Source organism: Microtus pennsylvanicus, chromosome 17, assembly GCF_037038515.1.
Source record: "Microtus pennsylvanicus isolate mMicPen1 chromosome 17, mMicPen1.hap1, whole genome shotgun sequence".
Taxonomy (NCBI): domain Eukaryota; kingdom Metazoa; phylum Chordata; class Mammalia; order Rodentia; family Cricetidae; genus Microtus; species Microtus pennsylvanicus.
The window spans coordinates 4,560,637-4,586,409 of NC_134595.1; the positions used below are offsets into that span (position 1 = coordinate 4,560,637).

The window sequence follows — 25,773 nt, forward strand, 5'->3', positions numbered from 1 at the left end:
CAGGACATCACAAAACCTGGCCCCTGCTCTCTGGATTAGTTTGCTTTTCTGTTGCTGTGATAAACACCATGTTCAAAAGCAACTTGGGAAGGAAAGGGTTATTTGACTTTCAGGTTCTCCATCACAGTCCATCACTGAGGGAAGTCAGGGCAGAAACTCAAACACAGACAGAGGTGGGTACCATGGAAGGAAGCCACCTGCCAGGTGTTTTCCCATGGCTCAATCAGCCTGCTTTCCTGCATATCGCAGGTCCACCTGCCCAGGCATGGTGCATCTACAGTGGCCTGAGTCCTCTCATATCAATGTTTTATTAAGAAAATGCCTTATAGACATGCCCACATGATGGAGACATTTCCTCAGTTAAGGTTTTCTCCCCCCGCCCCCCAATGATTCTAGTTGTGTCAAGTTGACCAAAACCTAAGCCAGCACATTCTTCCTTCATGATGCTTTTGGCTGAAAAGAAGCCTTTAGAGGTTCTCATTCACTGGCTGCCAGAAAGAACCGCTGTGTGGTTCCCAGAAGCGATGAGGAAAGAAGACACAGGCTTGGACGAAGAAGACACTGCCCCGAGCATGGACCCCCTGCCCATTGTCTTTCTGGACAGTCCCTCTCTCCTTCCATAAAATCATGCTAAGACCTCACAAGGCAGATTTGAGGCAGAGAATCTCCTTCGCATTCCTTAGAGCTGGCTTTAAAGAAACCTGTTTCCTCCAATAACTCCCCACCCCTCTCATAAAGAGCAGTATGAACTTTAGATTCCGGTAACAAAAGAAAAACAAAACAAAAACAGGACCTTTCTGAAACCAGGTGGAACCAATGAGGCCAGTCAAGATGTATGCATTAGCATAATTGACATCACCCCCCCTCCCCCCATGTCCCTGATGCTGCGACACATTTGAACACTCCGTACAGCAACAGAAAAGTCAACCCTGCTCTTGGAAAACCCAGACAAATCCTGCAAACTACTGCTTTTATCCACCGTAGCTTATGAATTATTTTCAATTTATTGAACTTATCCCTAAGACGTGGCCCTGTCCACATCTTGCCCTTGAAGTATGTACTATTGCTTTGTAATTAGAACTGTTTCCTAATCCTTTGTCTCACAGCTGAATCCCGTCTCTGTGAGTGACAACATCTATGCCTCTCTATCATTCCCGAGACCCCCCCAACCTTCACTGTCAGCAACACTTTAACCTTACTAAAAAATTTAAAATCTGCTGTCAACTCTGGTCAGACAAGCTGCTGTTTGCCATGGTCAGCAGTGACTGCAGAGACCGTAATTGGTCAGAGTGCAGAAAATAAATGGCTGTTGAGTACCCAGCCATAAATGGGACATTTTTATTACCTCCTCTTCAAGGTCTTGGGACCATCACAAAAGAATACAGAGCTGCAGGGAACGGGAGAGCTGTGTGGAATGCTGATTTCTGGACATGGCAAGGCTGTTGCTCTCTCAAATTCAGAGCAGCTATGGTCACCGACACAAAACCTATACAACATTGGGTCTGTTAGCATTCTGTCCTGAGACCCCAATCCTCTTTGAAGATGTATATACAGTTATTTAATGATTGGAAGAAGAAGGGGCATTTTCTTTAGGGGTGCCCATTGGTAAGGACCCCACTCTCCTATATCAAACTTATACCCATAAACCTGTAAACAACCCTAATGAAACTCACTGAATCACACCCAGAGAAAGACAGGAAAGTAGAAGAAAGCCGGTTTGAATGAGGAAGGGGATTGGTTGGAGCTGGAAAGGAACAAGAGAGGGAAATGTGTGTGTGTGTGTGTGTGTGTGTGTGTGTGTGTGTGTGTGTGTATGAATATATTGTGTATATGTCATATTGAAACCCATTATTCTACATAATATTATGCTGATAAAAACACTAAAATGTTTAAGTCATCACTTTACTTAGGAACTATGAACATCTTAGGATAAAAGGAGCTGAGAGGAGCAAGGGAATGCAAAAGAAACTGTCCCTCCTCACAACGCTTCAGTTTGAACAACTGTCTGTGCAGAGATGCCTTCCAAGAGCCAAGGAAAACAGGGAGAGAACAGGCACCTAGTTACAATAGAGTAACAAACAGGAGCAGCTAGAGCTCGTGCTCGGTGGGTAGGGTTTTTGCTGTCTAAACCTGCAAACCAGAGCCCAGAGCCCAGCATCCATGTCAAAAGCTAGCTGTGGCCTCATCGGTGCCTACAATCTCAGCACTGTGGGAGCAGAGGCAGGAGGATTGCTTGGGTTTGCTGACCAGATCCAGGGTCCGTGATAGAGCCTATCTCAAGGGAATAAGGTAGAAAGTGACAGGACTGGGCATTTGACGTCTCCCCCAGTCCTCTGTATGCATACGCTCATGGGCACACCCGTGTGCATACACCAGGAATCATTAAAGAAGGCAAGGATGGCCGTTTTACACCATCAGTGTCAGCCCTGCACTAGCCTAAGGTAGAACATTATCTACAGAACATTTGGTTGGGATAAGAGAAGGAGGTAGGTAGAACAATTTGCATTAAATTCAGCAGTAGACTGCTTCAGAGCACCTGACGCAAGACCAGTGCCCGTGGGCTCGGTCTTCAGATCCGTGCTTAGTTCCTGTGAGATGAACTCAGAGTCGATCCTGTATTGTTTCTGGCTGATGGCCGTAATCTTGTTCTCTGAATAACTAGCTCTCAGTGGTAGGCAGACCTTAGAAGACAAGGCTTGACTTCCAGTTTTCAGTCGTGCTGGCTACAATGATCCTGGGCTTAGGACATCTCCCGGCAGTGCAATGGCTACAGGGTTCATGGGCTTAAGGACCACAATAGCGAATCTGTCTAGATACTCTAGACAGGTTACTGTTACAGGACATAACCAGACTTCAGATACTGGAACAGCTGCTATGGTGGTTTAAATGAGAATGGTCTCCATATGCTGATTTCTGAGTAATTGGTCTCTAGTTTGTGGAACAGTTTAGGAAGAATTAGGAGGCATGGCCCTGTGTCAGTGAGGGGTGATGGGATTTGGGGTTTCAGAAGCCCATAACATTCCCAGTTCGCTCTCTGTCTCTAAGTCATGTTTTTGGATCAGATGTAATCTGGCCTAGATTTTGGTGCAAATAATAATCCATTTCTCCCCTACCACACAATCAAATATGTCCTTAGGTGTCTCATTGTTATCCTTTTCCTGTTGCGGGAGGTCCTCCCACTCCTCCAGCCTATCGCCGCTGAGATACCAGCCCCTTGGGGCGTGGTCTCTCTCCCTTTAAAAAAGCGGCCACTTCCCTCTCCTCTCTCTCTTCACTTCCTGCTCCACCGGCGACTAGACTCCTGGTTGCGTTGCGTAGAGGGCCGTTGCCTGGGACAGTGATCTGTAAGTTTTTTCCCCTTTAAATAAATATCACCCTATTAATCATAATCCCACATTGGTGTGGCATTGTTTGTGACTTACGCCTTCATTTTGGCACCCAACGTTTGGTTTTAGAACCTCTCCCGGCTCGCAGCCGCAAGTTCGGCTTGGCGGCCGGAAGTTCGGCTTGGCGGCCGCAAGTTCGGCTTGGCGGCCGCAAGTTTGGCTTGGCGGGAGCCCTTGCTTCCTCAGCCGCTGCCTGTGCCTTGCAGCGGCGGCCTTGGCCTCCCGTGGTTTGCTCTTTTCTGAGTTGTTTTTAAATCTCCCTTGCAAGCACAGCTCTTAAAGTGGCGCGAACCAGAGCACGCGGTTGCTGAAAGCTGCAACCCCTCAGGGTGACTCTGTCACGTGGAGGCATAAGCAGCTTCCAGATTGCTCTTCTCTACCCCTGGATTCTGGGTTTCTGGTTCCATCTCTGGAATTGATTTAATTACATTTACTTTGTTGAGAAACTTGCGTTTTCCAGTTTTTAACATCTACTAAGGCACTGAAACAGGACCATGTTTTCATCGCGATTCTGCAACAGCGCCACCTGCTGGACAATAGGTAATATGGCAATTTTCGTTTCTAACGCAAATTTTACTGCTTTGTTTTCACTAATACAATGGATTAGTAATTTTGTATTTACTAATACAATGAATTACATCATACAAGGTCTATATGATTATGGGAATACCTTAATTTGCTTGTTACTAGGCTTCAGTTTTCTTTTTCATATTCTATCATTAAGGAAGAATATGGCACTCCTAAGAATGATAGAATCTTTACGAACTAATAATGAACAACTAATTGACAGGATTAAAATTATTGAAAATCAGAGGTTATCTGAACAAGTGGATACTATGACAGACAAAATTGATTCCATATCCAAGGGTATTAGAAAGTTACCTGAAAGGGTTCAGGCTATTGAATTTGACCTTCAGAGTTTATCACAAAGTTTTGATAAGGTAACAGACAGAATGTACCTCCAAGATGGGAATCTACATGATATACAAGAAAAGTCTAAGGAGGACATGTTATCTTTGAAGGAAAAAATTAAAGCTTTGGAATCACAGGTGCAGAATGGGGACCAAAAAATTGATACCTCAGTGAAATCACTGGAAATATATACAGGTCAAGAGATTCAGGATTTAAGAGAGACAATGATAAAAAGATTTGAAAAGATTGGAGAAATTATTGCAGCTGGTGAACAGAGTAAGGAGGCACAAGGACAGGATACAATGCCTCCACCAGCTATTAGAACTGGCTTACCCAGGGTTCTAGCGACATACCCTATACTTGATTCTGACAAAGCGTCAACTTCTAAAGGCTCAAAGGGAGTCAGAGAAGCTAGATGGACACCAATAGCAATGAATGATCTGAAAGAAATTAAGCAAGCTGTTGTTAATTTTGGCTTGCACAATGCATATGTAAAGGAAATGATAAAGACTTGGGCTTCTAATGCTAGAGCTATCCCCCATGATTTCCATCAGTTAGTGTCTGCAGTTTTAGATAAGGGACCTTCCTTGATGTTTGGAATTTATTTCAGAGAAGAATCCAAACATATGGAACAGCAAGGAAGAGCAAAAGGTATTGAGGTTTCCCAAGATCAAATTCTTGGTGCAGGAGAATATGCTGATCCACAGGTCCAAGCTCTTTATGATGATGAAGTACTGTGTCTATGTCACCAAGCAGCTTTAAATGCTTTGAATAGGATACAAGATCCAGCAAAAAGGGTTGAATCATATACCAGAATTAGGCAGGGACAGAGAGAACCCTTTATTGACTTTTTGCAAAGATTGATTAAGGCTCTGGACATAGGGGTAACAGACCCAGAATCTAGACGAATACTTCTTGAATCTCTAGCTTTTGAGAATGCAAACATAGAATGCAAAAAGATAATTGGGCCTTTAAAGTCTAGATCAGCACCTATGGATGAATGGATTCAGCATACGATGAATGTTGAGACGTTTAGCTATAATGATGAATCTTGGGTAGGAGAAGTGATTTCCAAAGCAATGAGGAGACATCAAACTGCCAGGTGTTTTAATTGTGGTAAATTAGGACATTTACAAAGGGATTGCAGGCAAAGAATTTCTAGGAATAATATCTCTTCTGGGAATGACAAAAATAGGAGACCTCGGCCTTCAGGTATATGTAGGAGATGTGGTAAAGGCAGGCATTGGTCCAACGAATGTAGGTCAACAACAGATAGACGGGGCAATCCGATATCATTGGGAAACTCCATGGGGGGCCTCTCGCAGGCCCCCAAGCCAACAGTGGCCCAGTCATTCCCAGTCACAGTGGAGAACGTGCCTCACCAAGAAAATTAAAAGCTCCAATTTCTGCTGTAAAAAGTAATACTGGTCTAAATGATGAATTACGTGTGGAGGATGAGTCAAAAAACCCAGTAGGACAGAGTAAACGTATATTTTGGCAGACTTCTATTAATGATCAAAGACCAAAGCTAAGAGTCTGTATAAATGGCACTTTTATTGAAGGCTTATTAGACACAGGTGCGGATGTAAGTATCATTACCCCAGAATCTTGGCATCCGAATTGGCCTCTTCAAGAGGTAGATGTTCAGTTCCTAGGAATTGGAACCCTATCTCGTGTAAAACAAAGCACAAGATGGGTTGAATGCATAGGGCCCGAAGGGCAAATAGGAAGACTAAGGCCATATATAGCCAATATTGCCATAAATTTATGGGGCCGTGACCTGCTACAGCAATGGAATACCCAGATTAACATTCCTGTATTTCCAGGAATTCATAATTCGGGGAAGGATATGATGAGGTATTATGGAAAAAGGTCACCAGCCATTCAGGCTGTACAAGAACATACAGCAAATACCAAACCTTTAGAGGTACCAACAGCCCTACCTTTAAAATGGCTAACTGAGAAGCCAATATGGATCAAACAGTGGCCTCTAGCTGAAGATAAACTACAGGCATTGGAACAGCTGGTGCAAGAGCAACTAGATGCTCACCATATTGAAGAATCAACCAGCCCTTGGAATTCTCCTGTGTTTGTTGTAAAAAAGAAATCTGGTAAATGGAGAATGGTGACAGATCTAAGAGCTGTCAACAAAGTAATTCAACCTATGGGCCCACTACAGTCTGGAATTCCTTTGCCTTCTCTGTTACCAAAAGGATGGCCTCTTATAGTTATTGATTTGAAAGATTGTTTTTTCACTATACCGTTACAAGAAAAGGATAGAGAAAAATTTGCCTTCACAGTGCCTACTTATAATAATTCTCAGCCTAATAAGAGATATCAGTGGACTATCCTCCCACAGGGTATGCTCAATAGTCCTACACTGTGCCAATATTTTGTAAGTAAGCCATTGGAAATAATTCGTAAACAATTCCCCAAGTCCATCATTTATCATTACATGGATGACATCTTGTTATCTGATTCAAATAAAGATACTTTAGAAAGGATGTTTGAAGAAGTAAAGAAAGTCTTGCCTAGGTGGGGATTACAAATTGCCCCTGAAAAGATTCAAAGAGGAAATTCTATTAATTACCTAGGTTACAGAATAGGGTTAGAGAAAATTAAAACGCAAAAGGCACAAATTAGGAGAGACCGCTTAAAGACTCTTAATGACTTCCAAAGATTGTTAGGAGACATTTCCAGTCTACGACCAGCTGTTGGGATAACACCTGATCTAGTAGTTCATTTAAACAAAACCTTAGATGGTGATAAAGATTTGAATAGTCCAAGAGAACTGACAGATGAAGCAGAAAAGGAACTGACAATGATTGAGGAAAAATTACAGGAGGCACATGTGGATAGGGTGAACCCAAATCTTAGCTGCATCCTAGTCATATTGCCTTCCAGAATTTCTCCTACAGGGATTCTAATGCAGAGGGAAGATATTATTTTAGAGTGGATATTTATACCTAATAAACCAAGTAAAAAATTAAAAACTTATGTGGAAAAAGTCTCTGAATTAATTATAAAAGGTAAGCTGAGACTTCGTCAACTAGCAGGTATAGACCCAGCAGAAATTATAGTGCCTTTTACTACAGAAGAAATAAAGAAGTTATGGGAAGACAATGAACCGTGGCAAAGAGCTTGTGCTAATTTTTTGGGAGAAATTAATAGCAACTATCCCAAAAGTGGTAGACTTAACCTCATAAAAAGAACTTCTTGGATTCTTCCTAGAATTGTACGTGATGCTCCAATAACTGGAGCCCGTACTTTCTATACTGATGCAAATAAATCAGGGAAAGCAGGTTACAAGTCAGATGAATTGAGTAAGGTGGAACAAAGCCCTTATAATTCTGTCCAGAAGGCAGAATTATATGCCATCCTTATGGTGCTAAGGGATTTTAAAGAACCTCTTAATATAGTTACAGATTCACAATATGCAGAAAGAGTTATCTTGCATATTGAGACAGCTGAATTTATACCAGATGACACAGAGTTGACTTCATTGTTTATCCAGGTACAAGACATAATCAGGAACAGGCTTTGTCCGATGTACATAACACACATCCGGTCCCATACAGGTCTGCCTGGTCCTCTAGCCCAAGGCAATGCTGAGATTGATCAATTATTGATTGGAAGTGTGTTGCAGGCCTCAGAATTTCATAAGAAGCATCATGTCAATAGTAAAGGCCTAAAGAAAGAATTTTCCATTACTTGGCAACAAGCTAAGGACATTATAAAGAGATGTCCTACTTGTTCTTTCTATAATCAAACACCGTTGCCTGCAGGGAGTAACCCAAAGGGCACTAAGAGAAATGAAATCTGGCAGATGGATGTGTTCCACTTTATGGAATTTGGTAAATTAAAATATGTACACCACACCATAGACACGTATTCAGGTTTTCAATGGGCTACTGCCCTGAGCTCAGAAAAGGCTGATTCAGTAATCACACATTTATTGGAAGTTATGGCCATCATGGGTATACCTGCACAAATAAAGACAGATAATGGTCCAGCATATGTATCTAAGAAAATGAAATGCTTTTTTGATTATTATAATATAAAACACATTACAGGTATACCAAACAATCCTACAGGTCAGGCAGTTATAGAAAGATCAAATCGTACTATAAAGGATATGCTGAACAAACAGAAAGGGACTGAAAATACCCCCAGAAATAGATTACATAATGCTTTATTAACCTTGAATTTTCTTAACGCTAATGAGAAAGGAACGACAGCAGCAGAGAGACATTGGATAATGGAAAAGTCTGCTGAACTAAATCAACCGATTTATTTCAAAGATGTGCTGACCTCTCAGTGGAAGCCAGGAGATGTGCTACGTTGGGGAAGGGGTTTTGCTCTTGTTTCCACAGGAGAAGAAAAATTGTGGATACCATCAAAATTAATAAAGTTTTGATTTGAAGAGGAGAAACCTCTTGGAAAGGAGAAATGACAACTCATCCACAATGATGATATTCATACAGGTGGTAAGAAAAACATATAGAATGGGGGCAGGGTTCTGTTCTTATCTCCACAGGAAAACACTCATCTTTGAAAAATTCAAGGGACCCTGGATATTTGGATACTGACAGATGGAAAAATACCTGCCCAATAGGAAATATCAAGAAAACTGAAAGGGTTGTGTAAGTAATATTAAACCATATTTCTAAATTTATAAAGCTGGTTTTGAAGTTGGACTCTGGCTCAGTCCTTCTCCAATTCCAAGCCTGTTAGTAAGAGAAAAACCCAGAGTTTCTGGAGTTTCTGTCTCATGTCAAGAGCCATGATATGGGACAGAAAGAAATATGAGTTTAGAAAACATCTTTGCTTTTCTTCATATCTATCATACTTTTCATTGAATATATCTATCATGTCTTTCATTGAATATATATATATATATATATATATATATATATGTCTATATGATTAATGCTTAAGTTTTTCATAATGAACAATGAGTTTTTCCTGAAGTGACATTTGAAGTTTCCAGGAAGAAGATGGGGCCCCATAACAACAACTCCACCTGGTTGATATGACGTCATGATACTGATAGAGCTACAACAAGACCTGCTTTGGGTACCAGCTGCACAAGACAGTTCCAACTTGGTTAGCTGAAATGGTGCACATCTTATACAACATTTTGGCCAGACCTGCACAAAATACTCAGAGACTATTGGCAATTTTAAAAGACATTGATCTTGAAATTTAACCATCATTTTACTTTCACAGGATCCCCCAGAAAGAACGTCGCCCCCATGACAGCTGGAAGTAATTCTAGAGGACGACGTCCCCTCTCCCAGTAAAGTTTGCCCTTGGGTTTAGGGACATCATTTAGGGGTTGATTATAATTAGTATACGATTGAGGGTTGGGGGAGGAATTTTATAAGCTCAGGGATCATTTTGAAAAAAAAAAGAGGGATGATGGGATAATAGATTTGTAATTGTGAGTTACTGTTGTTAGACAAATATATTGATATAGATTCTTGTATATTGATACAAAGTTAAATTGTATTGACTATTGTATGCATGCATGTTTCTACCTCTGTTTAAAACATTTTTTATGTATTGACATATATTGTATTGATATATATATATATAGTATATATTTACCATATTGCAGTGTACATTTCTACCTCTGATTAAGATACTTATATAATGTTTGTGTATTGATATATATTTACCTACTGCAATGTATATTTGTACATTGTTTATATTTGGAGGTCATTGTCCTCATTTGTTTCACAGTCGTTTATTGTCTTAGTCTTTAAGTTAGATAGATATTGAGAATTATATAGACTAATAGTCATCTAAGTTTGTCATTTATAATTAGACTAATCAGGTTCTTTAGATATATAGAGATTATACTCAGTATAGATAGATAATCTTCAACTTCTTCAAAGAGCTGTAGAAAATGGCCTTTAATATAACTCAGAGTTTTGTGGTAGTGAGACACAATTGCTCCTGGCAACACCACTCTATTCCCAAGAGAATGTTGAGCACCAAAGACACTCCACCTGGAGCCTTTCCTTTTGGCAGAACTGGCCTTGGGGCAAAGAAATGCCCATACCTCAACCACTGACAAAGATACAGAGCATGCATCAATGGATAAAACAGGGCTGTCTTATCCTGCCAAGACAGGGTAAGATAGTTTTGAAAGTTGCTTGCCTTTGAAAATGGTGTGTCAGTTATGTTAGGCCTTAGCCAAAGTTGGTTGCTTCAACGCTGCTAATGTGACTTTGGGTGATTGCCTAGGTAGCTAGTTGTCTCTGTGATTTGTTGCATGTTTTGGAAGTTGTTTTACTGAACTTCCTAATTACCCAGGTAACATTATTTCCCTTCTCAGATCTTTGATGGGGTTGAAGACTATATAAATGTAGTTACTTTCTCTCATGACTTGGCCAAGTTATTTATTATACAAGACCTAAGCTAGTTAGAATAGGATATTTGTACTTATTGTATATAATTTCATAGTAGGTTTAGAACTCTCTTATTTAAACAGAAGGGGGAGGTGTTGCGGGAGGTCCTCCCACTCCTCCAGCCTATCGCCGCTGAGATACCAGCCCCTTGGGGCGTGGTCTCTCTCCCTTTAAAAAAGCGGCCACTTCCCTCTCCTCTCTCTCTTCACTTCCTGCTCCGCCGGCGACTAGACTCCTGGTTGCGTTGCGTAGAGGGCCGTTGCCTGGGACAGTGATCTGTAAGTTTTTTCCCCTTTAAATAAATATCACCCTATTAATCATAATCCCACATTGGTGTGGCATTGTTTGTGACTTACGCCTTCATTTTCCCCCTCACAGTTGTAGCCCTATTTTCCTGGATCTCTTAGGGGACCCTGATAACTACACTTCAGTCAGCCTACTCAACACCCCTCCCATTTTAAACTTGAATATTTCCCGTTTGCCTGTGTTATTCTCCCATCTCTCCCCGTCAAACAAGGAGGCACACTAGCCCTGGTCTTCTCAGTTCTCATCCTAACTCTCCTCCATCCCTTCACACCTCAAAACAATGTCGTCTTATACTTTGTCCAATGACCCAATCCCTATACCGAGTCCCACGGATTTCTGGGCAACCCTGTAGAATCCTTCTTACTATTTGTCAATTAACCTCCATCACTTATGTCTTCATTATACCAATGTTTGTTCTGATTTTTGGTCTAATATGAAAATGAACCTAATATCCCAATTGTATGCTAATTACTTTAGTCTTATAAACCAAAAATGAAGAACTAGCAGCTTCTTAGGACACCAGGAAAGAAGGTAACCCCTCCGCTGTCAACACCCAAATCTGATATTCTCCGTAAACTATTCCTTGCTTAGTGATTCTCAAGCTCCTGCCCCAGCACCCTGCCTGTCTGCCTACCTACCGCCACAATCTCCACCATGATGGCCACGGAGTCCAACCCTCTGGGACCACGAACCCTCAAGTTAAATGCTTTCTTTATAAGTTGGCTTGGCCATGGTGTTTGGCTATAGCAACAAAAAAGGAAAGCAAGAGAGTTACCTACTTCTTCAAAATGAAGACATCAAAACTTGATCGTAAGGATCAAGAATCACCAGAGAAACGGTGTCTGGAAGCAGACAGTGACCAGTTCAAATGTGACAGACAGATGGAAGGTTTGCAAAATACTAAATGCCATTTCAGGAAAGCTCATCAAACCACAGGAAAATGAATATAAACAATTCAGAAACATCAGAAAAGCTAAGAGAAATAAAAGACAAATGGAAGTACAAGAGCAGAAAAGTTCAAGGAACAAGACAGAAAGCACAACAAGGCAGCAGAACTGGGCAAGCAGAGAGATGAATGTGTGGACTCCAGACAGGGGTTCGGAAGCACAGTGTCCCAGAAGATGGAAGAAAAAGGATGGAATGAGAAAGGCCTACAGGATTCATGGAGCAGTATCGAAAGAGCAAAGGCACAGCTTTCATTTAAGATGGGATAGGACGACACCAGGCTATAGGAATCCTACGCAAAGAAATTCATCAGGCTACATTGCCAAGAAAGCATGAGGAATTGAGTTGAGATCTCCAGAACCTACACTTTTGCCTTTTATTACTAAAGTGCTTTATTTATTCAATAGAACAAGCAGTCCTAAGTGAGTCTTAAGTAGACTCGCACATTCCCACATAAATAGCATCCCTCTGCAATATGAGTAAAATAAAGGCTACAGACAGTTGGGTGTGTATCTGAAAAGCACGTATGTGTTTGCTCATGGACAGGAGGTAAGGGTGGAACAAACTAGAGACCCGTGGCTGTGTCCTCTGCCTGCGCAGCCCTGGAGAGCCGGCCAACAGGGGTTCTACTTACATCACTGGGACTCTCTCCTCATGCCTCTCTCTTTCCTAAGTGCTGAGGGTGGAATCCGAGGTCCACTGCGCAGCATCCAGCCACCTAAGCTCCTCTGGTTTTTATAGCACTTCTCTCTGAGCACTCCCGTTCTTAGAAGTTAGGTGTATGGTGCACATAGAACACCAGGACGAGAAAGCAAAATCACCTGTCTCTCTGTACAACACCAGTTTTGTGCCCTTCTGAAAACTCATTTTTAATGTTTTCTAAACCTTGGGTTTTTTCCTTTTAGTTGACCTTTTCTAACTGATGAGTAGCAGATATTTTATAAGAGAGTCAGAAATTTGTTGTTTTTAAAGAGAAGGGTTAAGTCAAACTACAAAAGTTTTGTTCCGCTGCTACAGAGTATAGGCTTCATGCTGTAAATGGGAACAGATTATGAAGAACTTTTGGGAATGAGAGCGTGTTATGGTTGGATCTTAAGTGTCCTCCATAGAGCATGTATTAAAGGCATAGTTGCAGCTTAGAGACACAGGAAATAGAAGAAGTGCTAAGAGATGGACCTCATTAAGGAGAAGCCTTGAAGGGTATTAAGGGATTCCATTCTCTTCCTCTCTCTTGCCTAACATAAGATGAGCAGGTTCCTCTCACCCATGTTCCCATCACCATGTTTCCATTTCTCACAGCCCAAGAGCAACAGGGACAACCGACCATAGGCTGTGAGGCGAGATAAACTTTCTGCTTCTTAAGTTGGCCACTTGAGGAATTCTGTAACAAAAAGGTGGCTCACGCAGGAAAGCTCACGGGTTCAATGCAGAGGAAGACACAGGGATGGGTCAGGCTTGCTACAGAAAGAGGAACTGACACTGTGGAAATACTGACAGAAACAGCGGGTTGATATGACCGACACCAATTGAGAACTCATGAGGATTGGGACTTACCCGCTGTAGATCTGTTAGGAAGGCTCTCAAAGCCCTCCGAGTCATGCGGGCTCGGGAGTCACCGCCTCTCCTGTTGTTTTCTGCATAGAGCTGAAAAAAAGCTAGACACATAAAGGGCAAAGAAGCCTTTAGTCAATCCCTGTGTCCGTGAAGAGTGCATGATTTGGGCAAGCTTCTTTGTGAATATAAAAGATATGTGGAGTCATGTTCCTGTTGTTTGCTTGTTCCCGTGAAGGCCTTCAAGGGCAATCCGTCAGTAACTAAGACCCTAAACCTCTACCCCCTCCCTGGTGATAACAGACCTCTGTGCTGGAGGCTGGTGAACAGTCAGGTGAGGATCCCAATTAATTAGTGGTTTCTGGATAATCTCTAAAATCATAAATGTCAAGGCAGCCAAACAATGCAAAACTGAAAAGCATGGATTTTAAAAGAAAATCTCGAAATCCTCATAAATGTAAGCATCTCTTTTAAATATTAACAAGACAAGAACTAGAGAGCTGGCCCAGCGGGGAAGAGCACTAGCTGCCCTTTCAGAGGTCCTGGGTTTGGTTCCCAGTCTCCACAAGGAGGCTCAGAACCATTTGTAACTCCAGTTCCAGGGAAATTGACCTCCCTTTGTTGGTCTCTGCAGATGCTGCACTTACATGATATACAGGCATGAATGCAGCCAAAAACACCCATAAAAGAAAACTAAAATGTCAAAAAACAAAATAAAAACAAACCCAGCCTGCCAAGGTGAGCACATACCACAGAGCAAGCCATGGTGACAGGGATTCAGACATCAGCAGAGAGGATGACACACTGGGCTGGGGAGCCACCACACTTCAGAACACACTTAACTTTGACACGTTACCTCTGTACTTTGTAAGAGGACTGTCCCCTGAGAGGGCAACCAGCGCTGCAGCCACAGGTTGAATTCTGAGACTACCCGATCCCGTGCTGTGGGGCCACAAATCACAGACAAGTGTGGGAAGGCAGCGTTACTTAGGTGAAGGCCTTCTGATCCAGGCCATCAAGGGATGTTTCATGTATGCTGCCATACTGCTCTCTTCCCATGGGCTCTTCACATATTTAGAACTTGGCACAGCAGGGCATTGAGTGAACATGGTTTTCTGATTCATCAGTTTATCCATGAAGTCATTGGGTAAACATTTGCTGGATGCTTTTCTGTGATGTCACTGTGCCAAGGACTGGGTGTGCAGATGTGAAGTGGGCAGTCGAACTCCCTTAGGATTCATCTGCCTGCCTTCCACACAGCAAAGATAAGGATAAAAATAACAACATAGTCGGGTGGGGTGGCGGTGGCGCACGCCTTTAACCCCAGCACTCGGGAGGCACATGCAGGATCTCTGTGAGTTCGAGGACAGCCTGGTCTACAGAGTGAGTTCTAGGACTGCCAGAGCGGCTACACAGAGAAACCCTGTCTAGAATAAGTAAACACAAACAAACGAACAAATAAAATTAAAAGCATGTGTCCCCTCCAAAACCGCTTGTGGGCTCTGGCCTAGCCCCCGACTGCACTGCACACTAGCTGTGGTGCCTTACCCTGTACTTAGGAGTTGTCAAAGGCAGGAGGCTGTGACAGACAGGCACAGAATTGAAAGTACACTCAAAGGCTTAATGTTTAACGAGACTGAAATCATGACAGCATGAGGGGATTTGTCTACTACTTGTGAAGTTAGGAAAAAGCTGCAAATTAAGAAAGAAACAATTATAAGGAATTTGCCCGGGGGAGACAAGCTCATGTCAGCATCGTTCATTGTCTCCTCCACTTCCTCCTCCTCTTCCTCAGACCAACTGAGAAAGAGCAGAGGAACGTCTCCAGCTCAGCAAAGCACACACTAAACACACGCACATGTGCCCACACACTAAACACATGCACATGTGTCCACACAATAAACACACGTACATGTGCCCACACACTAAACACATGTACATGCACCAGCACACTAAATACATGCTTATGCACCCACATGCTAAACCCACACGTGTGCCCACACACTAAACACACACATGTGCCCACACACTAAACACATGCACATGCGCCCACACGCTAAACACACACACATGTGCCCACACACTAAACCCACACATATGCACCCACACACTAAACACACACATGTGCCCACACACTAAACACACACATATGCACCCACACACTAAACACACACATGTGCCCACACACTAAACACACACATATGCACCCACACACTAAACACACACACATGTGCCCACACACTAAACACACATGTGCCCACACACTAAACACACACATATGCACCCACACACTAAATACATGCATAAGTGCCCACACAGCTTCACAAGCCACCATCTCCAGAGTGGGCCTTGCCCTCTGGTATGAGGTAATCTGTTAGTTGTCTCTGCATAGAATATCCAACTCTATCCCAGCTAAAAACCCAACTAAGTCAAAACTTGGAAGAAAATAAAACAAGAAAGAAACAAACAAGAATTATGCCACCAGGAAAGGAAGAACAAAGTGTAGTATATGCACATCCAGCCAGCCACCCTTCCAAAAGGTGGGGATTCTGTAGAAAAGAAAGCGATTTCCTGCTTCTAGCTATGTATGTGCCATTTGTATGACTGACACTTCTCTATTTCCTTATTGAGTAACGAGTCAGTAGGTGACAAATAATCAGCAAATAAAGACAACGCCTTAGACACCAGATCTCAAGTGGACACTAGATGGCCCCAAATGGCCGGTGGCCAGAGGCCTTGCTGCTGCGGCCATGGGTAATCCCCAGCCCTCACCTGTCATACATGGCCACGAGAAGGCTCAGAGTGAGTTCCGGAGCTTGCGGATGCACTTGTGCTGGTTTGCCCATCCCGGTTCTCTGAAACAGCTCCTGAAGCTCCCCAAAAAGCTGCTGCACAGAAAGAGAGGTCTCCATGCTCTCCCCAAACTGTCCACACGATAGAACTTGCTGAATCAAAGAGCTGTTCATCAAGTCCACTGTAGGAAATAAATGAAAGATGGACCTTATTTTTCTGATGAGGGCAATCGGCTTCAAACACAGCAAATATTTTCTGGTGTTTAAGTGAGATTAGTTTTTTGTTTCTCTTTTGTTTTTTTTTTTTCAACAGTGGTCATATTTTTTAAAGGGAATTAAAAGTGCCCATCAGGGACACAGATCTTCTGTGCTGTTCTACTATGACTATTTTGGCAAATGACTTGATTTTGGAAAATTGTGTGTTATTAAGGTGTGGAAACACTATTGCTAGGACGGTTGCTGGGGTGCTGTCTTATAGACAAAAGTTAAAAAGAGTCAGAAACTTGACGAATGCACATCCTAAAGAAATCGAAACCCTGTGGCGATGAAGTGGGAGGATATTTTTGCACTGTGCCCTGAACACAGCTTTCCCATCTACTGTCCAGCTTCAGAAGAATACAGTGTATTGGAATGTTGTATACACAGTCGCCATAGTAAAAAGGCAAACCCCAACAACACCCCAAAAACAGTGGCCTAATTACCCAACTCTGTAGGTCTCACTCACATTCGGCAATATCATGTTTTAAAAATCTTGGTTCCAACAATATTATTTTTTCGAAACAGCATTTCACAACACCAGGGCTACTCACAAAAACGGTGGCTTATTTTTCACAGGCACAAATCTATATCACCATCATGTAAAAAGTTTACAAGGCAAGGAATAGAGAAAAAAATGAAATCGAGCAAGCCCTAAAGTTTCTTGCCAACAGAGGGTGACAGACAGAATTAATAAACACTCCCAGTACCACCTAAAGGGCAGGGATGTCAAGAGCCACAAGAGCTGCTGGGTTTAAAATGCTTCGGTCTGTGAAGTGATGAAAGTCTACTTCTCACTGCTTCATAAATCACCCTTACAGATAAGCATAAGAAAACTCTTTATTTGTTTTCTGATATTGCTTTGAAGGGTTGAGTTTAAGGCATAGGGGAACAGCCTTCAGGAACAGGGTTTAAATAAAACCTGGCCACAGTTGACAGTGATCTGTAAACTTGTCATTGATCGCAAGCCCCTGTTGCCTGGGCCAGGCAGTTGGAATGCAGGGGTCTCCTGTATTCTGTGAGAGTTCTATATTATAGCTATGCAGATAAAGGTACTGTCCATTAATCTCACAAGATTCACATAGTGATAATCTCTGGATCCTGCTACCTGGAGCTCATGTGATGCTTTATCTTGGTGTTTGGGATTGTTTTGTTTCGTTTTGTTTTCCTGGATCTTTGCCAGCCTTTTCTATTGCTGTCAGTGACACAACATAGCAACATAAGGGTGGATTGCTCACAACAGACTCCCCTGACTCCACTTTTTGTATGTTACCAACAATTCAAACACACAGGTCCAATCATCCTGATGTAGGCAGTTACATAAATGGGACAAGGTTTGCTTTTTTTCCCCATAAATTGAACATCACACATCATCAAGATCAGATTGTCTCAAGTGTTGCCAAGAACTTGTACTTACATTGGCAAAGAGTTTGCATGGATCGTAATTTGAAGGCTGTTCTATAGACAGAATTCTCAATCCTATTAAGAGCACCTGCGAAGAAAACATGAAGTATGGTGGATAATGTTTATCTCATTGAACATATCCCACATCCTGGGTGGAAATCCGAGGGCTCCCAGAGCCTTATTTTGTATATGAGATAATTAAGACAGATAGTATGTTGTTCTACCTGTAAATGTTAATAAAAGACATATGACAGTTTCACAGCGCTTCTCCTCGCTGTCCCATGACAGATTTCTTGTCTGATAAGACTGGTGATCATTCTTCACAGCTAACAAAATTTATAATGGCAGAGAATCTCCTCATGTGTTCATTCTGGCAATGCAGTTCAATGAAGCCTTATAAGGTCTTAAACGTGAATTGTTTGTGTTAGCCAGCCAAAATTGCCTGCTAAAACTGGCCATTGATGGTACAAAGTAGTGGTCTTCAGAGTTTCTGGCCCAGCCACATCTGCATCACCTGGGGCTTGTTACAAATGCCATCCTAACATGGCTGTAGCATGTTGTCAACACACTGCAGGGAGAGGCACATTAATGTGCAATTGAACAAGACCTTGAAGTAGATGTGATAAAGGCTAAAGTTTGAAAACTTCCTGTATGGTGTAGGAGATCCTTCTGTTTATGTGTTGCTTTCATTGTTTAATGAATAAAGAAACTGCCTTGGCCTAGTTGATAGGGCAGAACTTGGGTAGGCAGGGAAGACAGAACTGAATGCTGGGAGGAGGAAAGGTGGAGTAGGAGAGACGAAGAAAGCAGAGGGGAGAGACCATGGGTCTGTCAGAAACAGATGCTTGGAATTTTACCCAGTAGGCCACTGCCACGTGGCAACACACAGATTAATAGAAATGGGTTAAATTAAGATGTAAGAATTAGCCAATAAGAGGTTAGCTTATGGGCCAAGCAGTGTTTTAATGAATACAGTTTCTGTGTGGTTATTTCGGGGTTAAGCTAGCCAGGAGGCAGGGATAAACAAGTGGCCTGGCACCCCCTGCAACACTTATAGAAAAAAATTTATTGACAATAGAACAGTTGTCTAAGGTCCAGGGAACTTGAAATTATCTACAGACAATAAGCTCATCTAAAGATTTTAGTATCAGCTACCATGTCTTCCTTCCAAATATATGAATATATGTATAGATTAAGGTTTACAAATAGTAACAGAAAATAAACTTCCATCTATTATTCTGTGCCAAATCCAGTCAGTAGATACTGGTTTAGTTGAAGACTTTATTGACAAGGTCTGGAAAGGAGACTGATTTTACCTTGTTTGTAACAGTGTAGAAAGTTAAATGGTTCCTGTTAAGTTGGGAGCATAGCCCCCAGCCCCTGGCCTGGGAGTTGCATTGCTTTGGACTCCAAATCCCAGAATGCCAGGGAGGGGTCAGGACCCCTCCCACAGGGGATTTAAGTGTCCTCCTAGAGGAGAAACACGTGGTTTTCGGGTCTGCATGAGCTCCCTGCTGTCCTGTCTCCCTACCATGAGCTCGGCCACCCGAGAGTGTCATCCTTAACAAAACAATGGGCATTTTGATTTGGTTTGATTTGACCTAAATGGATTTTTTTTTTTTTTGCGTCGGCACAGCTGTCTTATTCTTATCAGTTCTAATATCTGGTATTTTATTTATTTGTTTCAGATGAGTGGTATATTGTGGCAGGGATATAGAATATTATTGGTGCTTCTTTCTCCTATTTTCAGCAAGGATGTTAAGATATTGTTTAACACATTATCAAATTATTCACAATGTATTTTATCAAGTTAAATCATTGAAATCTTTTATATTTGGGGTACATCTCAGTTTATAGTAGTATGTCAAGTCTTCAGAAGTCACGTGTGGTTAGAAACTGTGTACTGACAGCTCAGCTTTAGAGAATGTTTGGGAGAGAAACTATGTGCGTAATGATCAGTTCCCCAATTGCTGGTTCTGCACCCTGCATCAGGACTGTTAGCTGAGTGGAGCAGGAGAGTCAGCTATCATCGGTGCTCCAGGCCAATAACATCATGTGCATCACTTAGGTTGCCTGAGCAAAGTGTAGTTAATGAACAGAAGGCAGGGTTACATAGCAACTGTGAGAGTGAGAAGCAGGATCGGTTAACTAATGAGGAAGAAGAGAAATCCAAGAGGAAACATAACAATGAAAGCCAAAGTTAGTGGAGAAATCAACAGCTGAAGGTCAAAGAAGGCGAACTTCAGAAAGCAGAGGCAAGATATCGGCCTGATATCCACACACCACAGGACATCAGCTATGAGCTAAGTATCATCTGTTTGTGAGTTTAACTGGGTCCTTGGAGAGTAGTCTCAGGAGAGCCGTGATGGTAGACCTCAGCATGCAAAGAACTGAGTGGAGAGGAAAAATTGAGAATAAACCCCAAAGCAGATGGCTTTTAGATGACCTTTTCAAGACCTTTAATCCAAAGGGAAGATGAGAAAGCCAGAATATACACCATATAACATGAAGACTGAATTGCAGAGGCAGGAGAGATTCTAGAATATAAATGTGGGCCAGGGAGGAGGAGCCAGTAAAAGAGAGACTGGTTGTACGCTCGAAGAAATGGTCTAGAAAGGATTTGTCATAGCCAAATCCCTTTGTGGAAGCACACACCCATGTAGCATACCTTCATATTTTTTTTTACTAAACTCCTACCTCTAGTAGGAGTTCTGAAACCCTACATGTATTACTGCAACTGTCCTCTGTCCATTGGGAAATGAAACCCAAATCCACACATATAAGGTGAATACATACCCAATGTGGGTACACAATTTACCTCCTGGATCTTGGTTCATTGACTCCATGTTCAAGGTCTCAAGTCAACAGACTGAGGTTTTCCTCCTGGACTGCAACTTGGAAATGTGGATAGGAGCAACAATTACTCCCCTTGTCAGGGTTTGCACCCTGGAAATGAAATCAATACCCAAGAAAAGAGCAGAGAAGTTCTGGGTACACTGCTTGCCGGTGATGACTTCTGAGCACAGCACAGGCTATTCTTTGCTTTCAATTTAGCGTCAATTAACACACACACTCATAAAGATTTATAATGTATAACTGTTCTCTCAGTGTAGGAGAGGAAGCAAGGCTATGTCTAGGCAAGCCACTCTACCACTGGAGTATATCCCCAGACCTACTTTGTGCAATAAGTTGTTTTAAAATATGTACAAACTGTGGGTCAGTTACACAGATCTAACCAGTAAAATGCTTTGTCTCACACAATTATACCTTGTTGGTGGTGAGAAGAGTTAAGATACCCACTTAAAAATTGTAAAGAATGCAATGTATTTTAATCATATTGTCATCTCACTATAAAACAGTTCTCTCCATGGAGTTATCAACAACACAAAGTAAGGCCTCTTTGAGAAAAATCTTTCTGTTGCAGCTGGATACAGCTACCATTGATGGAGAGAGGTTGGAGAGGAGCGGGGATCAGCTTTGCTGAGTATCCCAGCCTCCGTTCCTCAAGAGGAAGGCTAAAATAGAAAGATACAATGATGGTGGTACCTGTTCTTGTCCGAGGGCTACTGTTTTCTTTATGAATGGGGAGGAGTTCAAATGGTAGGGTGTGCTACCTTTTTTCTCTCAACTTGGCACAAACAAAAGTCATCTGGAAAGAGAAAAGCTCAACTGAGAAAAAAATGCCTCTAATCAGATTGGCCTGGAGTCAATTCTGTAGGGCATTGTCTTGACTAAGGATGGAGGGTCAAGGCTCATCCCTCTAGGAATCTTCCCTCTGGGAAGGTGTTCCTGGGTGTTACACAAAGGGGAGCTGAGCAAACAGGGTGCCCCTTAAGCCTGTAAGAGCTTTCCTCCAGAGCTTCTGCTACAGCCCTTGTGCTTAAGTTCCATCATTAGTGACTTTAAGCTGTAACATGAAATAAACTCTTTCCTTTCTCAAGTTGCTTTTGATCATGGTGTTTATCACAACAATAGGAAGCAAGCTAAGACCAAGATGATAAATTTTCTGAATCCCCATTTATAGGAAATCTGCTTCCGCCAATGTAGTAAGCCAATCAAACCTAATTATTAAATCCAGGTTGAATGAACAGAGCAAAGCAACTCCCCGGTGACCTTTGGGAGGGAGGGCAGGAGAGGAATCATGTGGTCAATATGGCTACCAGGTCTTAAATAGCCTGTAAGTATTATCTTGAGCAGCCCCAAGGAGGGGCCAACTTTTGGCGGGCTTTCTTGGGGCAGAGTTTTGAAAAGGGCAGCTCCAGGGGACGTGTCCCTGCTTGGTGTATTGAGGGTGGGGTTTGGAACGGGAGGAGTTAGACCTGACTCTGGAATGGGGCCCCAAGCTGGAGATCCCAAACATTGGGTGTGAAAACTTCAGGAATAATGAAGTTATTAATTAGAACTATCAGCAAGAGAGGCAACAAATTGTAAAATTTGGGAAGAGCTGTGCTTGTTGTTTGTATTTTGAGCAACTTGCACATTGAGTGTTTTCTGTGATGGCAAATTCCAGCTAAATACTTTATAACCATAATGTTCCTCTGGATCAAAGTTTTGCATACAGCTAAGCTCTGAGATCAAGACTGACCTACTATTCATGTTAAGGAGGAGAAGGACTTGAAAATACAACTAATTCAAAGATGTAAGACATTGAGAATAAGTGGGTTACCGTGCAGGGGGAAATTTTGTGGTTAGAAGCACAGCCGGCCCCTCAGTCTTTGCTAAGTGAACCCCCAAAAGAAATGAAGTACGAGCAGTTCAGTGGATTTCACGGACGTACGAGCAGTTCAGTGGATTTCACTGACGTACGAGCAGTTCAGTGGATTTCACTGACTCAGGCACGTGTAGCAGGAGAGTTATAGCAACACTCTTTGTTTTCTCTGTTGTTCAGGCAGCAATTGTAGAATTTAAAGTGTGAAATGGTAGCATTTTCTCAGTCAGCCTGTGTGCGTTTCAAAGACCAAGCTCTACTAATTCCTTAGGAGAGAGCTAAAATGTCTTTGAATTTAAGGAGAAGTTCATTAAATCCACTCTACTGAGGCCCTAGTGCAACAGAATTTAACAAGCTTACATCCTGGTGAGTGCAAAGCCAAAGTTAGCACTGCCAAAAAAGAAAAGAAGAGAGGAAGATTTATTGCTGGCAGCAGGCAAAGAGATCATGGAAATTATTTTCAAATAATGTTTTCCTTGAATAAACAAAGGATGGACTTTTATTGGGGAAGGGCAGAATATCTATATTCATATCTGTATCTGTATCTATATCGATGCAGTTGAAGAACAGCCACAGCTTTGAACATGTCAAAAGGTACAATACTAACACGTTTGCTTTAAAGCCACCGGTCTAGAAGCCAAGATGGCAGGGACATTTTTGGGCATGCTTAGCCCAAGACATTAACCATTCTTGAAAGGTCAAAAATATAGACCCTTCTGGACGTGCTTATCTTGTGCAATAAAGTTGGCAGTCAGGACTCCCTCTATTTCACCATAAAATTTCGTTTCATGATCCAGAAGGTCCTGTGGACGGTGGACGGTGTGAGGGAAGAGTGTTATCAATAGCCTCACTCCGTTCAACCCTGTACGCAACAGTTGTGCCTGGCCCGGCAGTATCAGCCCCTAAAGCCATGGTGGCACATCTGTGTGCCTGGCAGGGCAGTATCAGCCCCTAAAGCCATGGTGGCACATCTGTGTGCCTGGCCCAGCAGTATCAGCCCCTAAAGCCATGGCAGCACATCTGTGTGCCTGGCAGGGCAGTATCAGCCACCGAAGCCATGGTGGCACATCTGTGTGCCTGGCCGGGCAGTATCAGCCACCGAAGCCATGGTGGCACATCTGTGTGCCTGGCCGGGCAGTATCAGTCACCGAAGCCATGGTGGCACATCTGTGTGCCTGGCAGGGCAGTATCAGCCCCTAAAGCCATGGCAGCACATCTGTGTGCCTGGCAGGGCAGTATCAGCCACCGAAGCCATGGCAGCACATCTGTGTGCCTGGCAGGGCAGTATCAGCCACCGAAGCCATGGCAGCACATCTGTGTGCCTGGCAGGGCAGTATCAGCCACCGAAGCCACGGTGGCACAACTGTTAAGGGTAGCAATTGTTTTCTGATAAAATGCCTGTTTTCACCTCCACAGTAGGAAATTCATATTTGCTATTGTGAATTCAGCTGAAATCCCCAGGATTGGGAGGTTCAGCAAGGCAATGCTGAGCCAAACCATCCACTTTTGCAAAAGTTAGAGCACCACAAGCCCCACCCTGAATTTAGCAGCTGGCCAACTACATCTGAAGCTCCCACATCTGCAGGTTCAATAGACGATGGATCAAAATAGTCATAAAACTGCACCTATACAGAACACAGACTTTTTCTTTAATCCACAAATAATACAGAATAAGAACTATTTCCATGGAATTTATACTTTATTAGGTATTATAAATAATGCAAGGGTAATTTTCAGTATGGGTCGGATATACACAGGTATGTGCAAGTACCATGACATTTTACGTGAGGAATTCAATCATTTGCAGATCTGGATCTCTGGGGTCTTAGAATTAATTCTTCATAAATACCAAAGAACTTTCAATTGTGTATTGGTTCAATAAGCAATATATGCTCATGTGTCAAAGACTCCTACATAAAATAGATACGGAGGTCTGCCTAAAGATTGTCTTCCAAGTAAGAGATGGCGCCTCAAACTCCTTCATATCTGGTCTATGCAAACGTATTACAGAACCCCAGCCCTAGCTCTTTAGGGAGTCAGCGTTTCTTTGTGCTCTAAAAATGTTTACTTTTCAGACATTAGAGAGTGGGAGAAATCAGAGGCATCTTAGCCTCTCTCTGCAGAACAACACACTGAGACAGGCACAGAGGAGCAGAAGTAATTTATAAAAGTGTGATATCGCCGGGCGGTGGTGGCGCACGCCTTTAATCCCAGCACTCGGGAGGCAGAGGCAGGCGGATCTCTGTGAGTTTGAGACCAGCCTGGTCTACAAGAGCTAGTTCCAGGACAGGAACCAAAACCACAGAGAAACCCTGTCTCAAAAAACCAAAAAAAAAAAAAAAGTGTGATAAAAGTGTGATATCCAGCATGTTTTGTTCCTCTACAAATGGACGGGTTTCTGCGTCCTGGTTTCTCTCAACTGCATCAAGAGGATACAGAGAATCAGCAAACCCAGGGCCTTGGGTCCCCAGCTGCAGCTCCTATTGAAGGAGAGACTTGGAGCTGCACGCCATCTGGCCTGTCACTCCTGTCACGTGATGCGTTGCCGTGTCGGTCGTCTGATAAAGCTATGCAGCATAACGTGGCCAAGCTGTGATAAAATGCACCACGCAGAATGTGTAAGTATCCCAGGTGACCTGCTTCCAGCCCCATCTCCTCAGGGCATTATTTTCTGATAATGGGGGCAAACTCAAGAAAAAGAGGAATTGCTGGATGTCTCAGGCCTCAAGTTATGAGCAAGCTGTTTTAGACAATTTAAGCAGTAACAACGCATGTTGCTTGTATTCCTGTTCATAGAAGCAGTTTGGGAAACAATTTCTGGTTTTAAACCACCCTTATTCTCCTCAGTCACATGATTATGTTCATTCTCCATGGATACCAGGGTGAGTATGATAATATCTCTTTCAATTTCCCATCATTAGCTTGATATCCAGCCATTCACACAGTAAGCCAGCAGTCATCAAAACATGGCCCAAGGAATCCCCACTGGTGTTGGCTAGGAACTTGTCAACAGTGAACATCCTGCCCCAGAAACATTGCACCACAAACTTGTAGACAGAAGCCAACATTTACCAAGCCCCATGGACGCACACTGAAGG

At 42.6% G+C, this 25,773-nt stretch overlaps 1 protein-coding gene across 1 annotated transcript in view; it reads right to left on the minus strand.

Moving 5' to 3' along the window:
- Dytn (dystrotelin) overlaps positions 1-25,773 on the minus strand; it is a 61,324-nt gene that overhangs the window by 34,855 nt on the left and 696 nt on the right. Inside the window, exons 2-5 of the mRNA XM_075952102.1 lie at positions 17,981-18,055; positions 16,289-16,490; positions 14,373-14,458; positions 13,520-13,620 (exon numbers count right to left, since the gene is read on the minus strand). Coding sequence (XP_075808217.1) covers positions 13,520-13,620; positions 14,373-14,458; positions 16,289-16,490; positions 17,981-18,055 — 464 coding nt within the window. The remainder of the gene's footprint in view (positions 1-13,519; positions 13,621-14,372; positions 14,459-16,288; positions 16,491-17,980; positions 18,056-25,773) is intronic.